The 2004-nt window shown below is 54.0% G+C and overlaps 1 protein-coding gene across 1 annotated transcript; it reads left to right on the forward strand.

Moving 5' to 3' along the window:
- The first annotated feature begins 398 nt into the window (after positions 1 to 398).
- LOC108571694 lies at positions 399 to 1649 on the forward strand. The gene has a single exon (XM_017933801.1). The coding sequence runs from the start codon at positions 399 to 401 to the stop codon at positions 1647 to 1649; it is 1251 nt and encodes a 416-aa protein (XP_017789290.1).
- Positions 1650 to 2004: the final 355 nt, after the last annotated feature.

Below are 2004 nucleotides of genomic sequence, written 5' to 3' on the forward strand. Positions count from 1 at the left end.
CGCATCCATTCTCGAGGCGTCAAGGATGAAGAGGACGGTATCGCGTTGGACGAAGAGCAGACAGCCGAGAATCTGTCCGATGGAAGTCCCGATGTGTCGTTGCTGCTGGTGGTACAACACCTCGTGAAGAGCGTTTCCGTTTGTCTCCAAGGACGAATCGAGACGTTATCCGAAAAGGTAGAAAGGACGAATCGTTGAAGAACACGCATCGAGAGAGACAGAGAGAGAGAGAGGTGAGGAATTCCAGGCGAATTCGCTCGCGACGACTAAAGAGAAAAGAATAGAGAGAGAGAGAGAGAGAGAGAGAGAGAGAGAGGAGAAAAAGAGAGAGAGAAAGTGCTTGTTCGGGGTGACCGAGGTGTCGACCTCACCCCCGATCAAACCAGCAAGCAGGTCGGATGATGTGGGCGTCTCTGTTTTTCGCCGGGATCTTAAGCGGCTGGTGGGGCGCACTGGCGCTCGCTGCGGCACCCCCCGCCAATCGGAACTCCCTCGAGGAGACGTCGACGAGGACCACCAGCGACCATCCGCCATCGATGAGCATCATTGAAAAGCCCCTCGATTACCGTTTACCAACTTGGAACTTCGTTACGCGAACTATCGATAGACGCGACCATCGTCTACCCACCGAACAGCTCCACGCTCCATCTACCAGAGATTACGTATTGCCCACAGACGACGACGACGACGACGACGAAGACGACGAGGTCGTCTTACCAACGACGCATCGAGAACAACTCGAACAGAACAAGTTGCACCGACAGATTAGACCCTCGGCGGAGAACGTTAACCGATACAACTCTCGAACGTATCGGGTGAACGACCGAGATCGTTTCGCCAGCGAACGAATTTCCTCCACTTTCCCGGCCGACCACCTACCTCCCGAAGATGCTTCCGAGGAGCAAGAGGAGGGGGAAGAGCTGGACGATTCGATACGCGAGGCGTTCGTCTCCTCGTCGAGGCACGCGAATCGTCACCTCGAGGCGAGGAAAATTCATCCAAAGATGGAGGAGTCAGGTTTGACGCGATTACCTCGTCACACGTCGACACAGACGCCGTTTCTATATCCCGGCGGGAGTACGGAGTCGTCCGTGGAGAGGCCTCGTGTGATCAGATCGGCCAAGCAACGACCAAAGAACCGCACGAAAGCGGACTCGCCTAGGGAGCAACGACGACGATGCCGGAACAAGGGTTGTCGCGGTCAGAACTGGTGCCCAGACGTGGACGTTGGAAACAGAGCTTACCTGGCGCCTACCGTGTTCGAGGGCAAAGCTCGTAGCATGTCGTCCGATAGGAAACCAGGCTTCAACTACGCGGTGACGTTCGAGGTAAAGCAAGTATACAAGAACCAGCCGGGTTTTCAGCCGTTGCTGAAAAACGACAGCGTAAGGCTGCACTTTCGCGACAAATCGACGCCGGGCAAGTCGACGGTATGCGGCTACGACACCGACGGGAAGCAGCAACAGCAGCAGCAACGCGATAATCAGAGTGGTGTGGTGCGAGCCAATATTAAGAGGGGTAAAGTGTATCTAGTGTTTGTGAATCGCGTGGGACCCAGAAACTTCACGATCCTCGGTGAGCCGGTGATACGAAGCAAGAAGAACGAACAGGCGGTGCAGGCTGTCGTTCGACCGGATTACGGTGAGTAGATACACACACGATTGTCGATCGAAGAAACGCGTAGCTTCCGCTTTTATTCAGGTTCAGCGACGATGCTTGTCGCGTGAGAGATTCTTTTTTCCTCTTTCGTTTCGTACGATGTAGCAGGATGCTTGGGGTGTATCAACGAAACGGGTGACACCTAGATTATATACGATGCAAAAAGCTGCGTTAGAAATCTAATCCTTTCAGCCGGGGTGAAATCATTCCGGACAGCGTTAGAACCGCCAACGATAAATTGTGACCGCGCTTTGACGCTATTACTCATGTATATCTTACTATCCGAGAGAGACTCGTTTTCTGGCTGTGGAGCGAGAGCAACACGCCTACACGCGTACGATCGCG

This window comes from Habropoda laboriosa, unplaced genomic scaffold, assembly GCF_001263275.1.
Source record: "Habropoda laboriosa isolate 0110345459 unplaced genomic scaffold, ASM126327v1 scaffold34, whole genome shotgun sequence".
In the NCBI taxonomy this organism is placed as follows: domain Eukaryota; kingdom Metazoa; phylum Arthropoda; class Insecta; order Hymenoptera; family Apidae; genus Habropoda; species Habropoda laboriosa.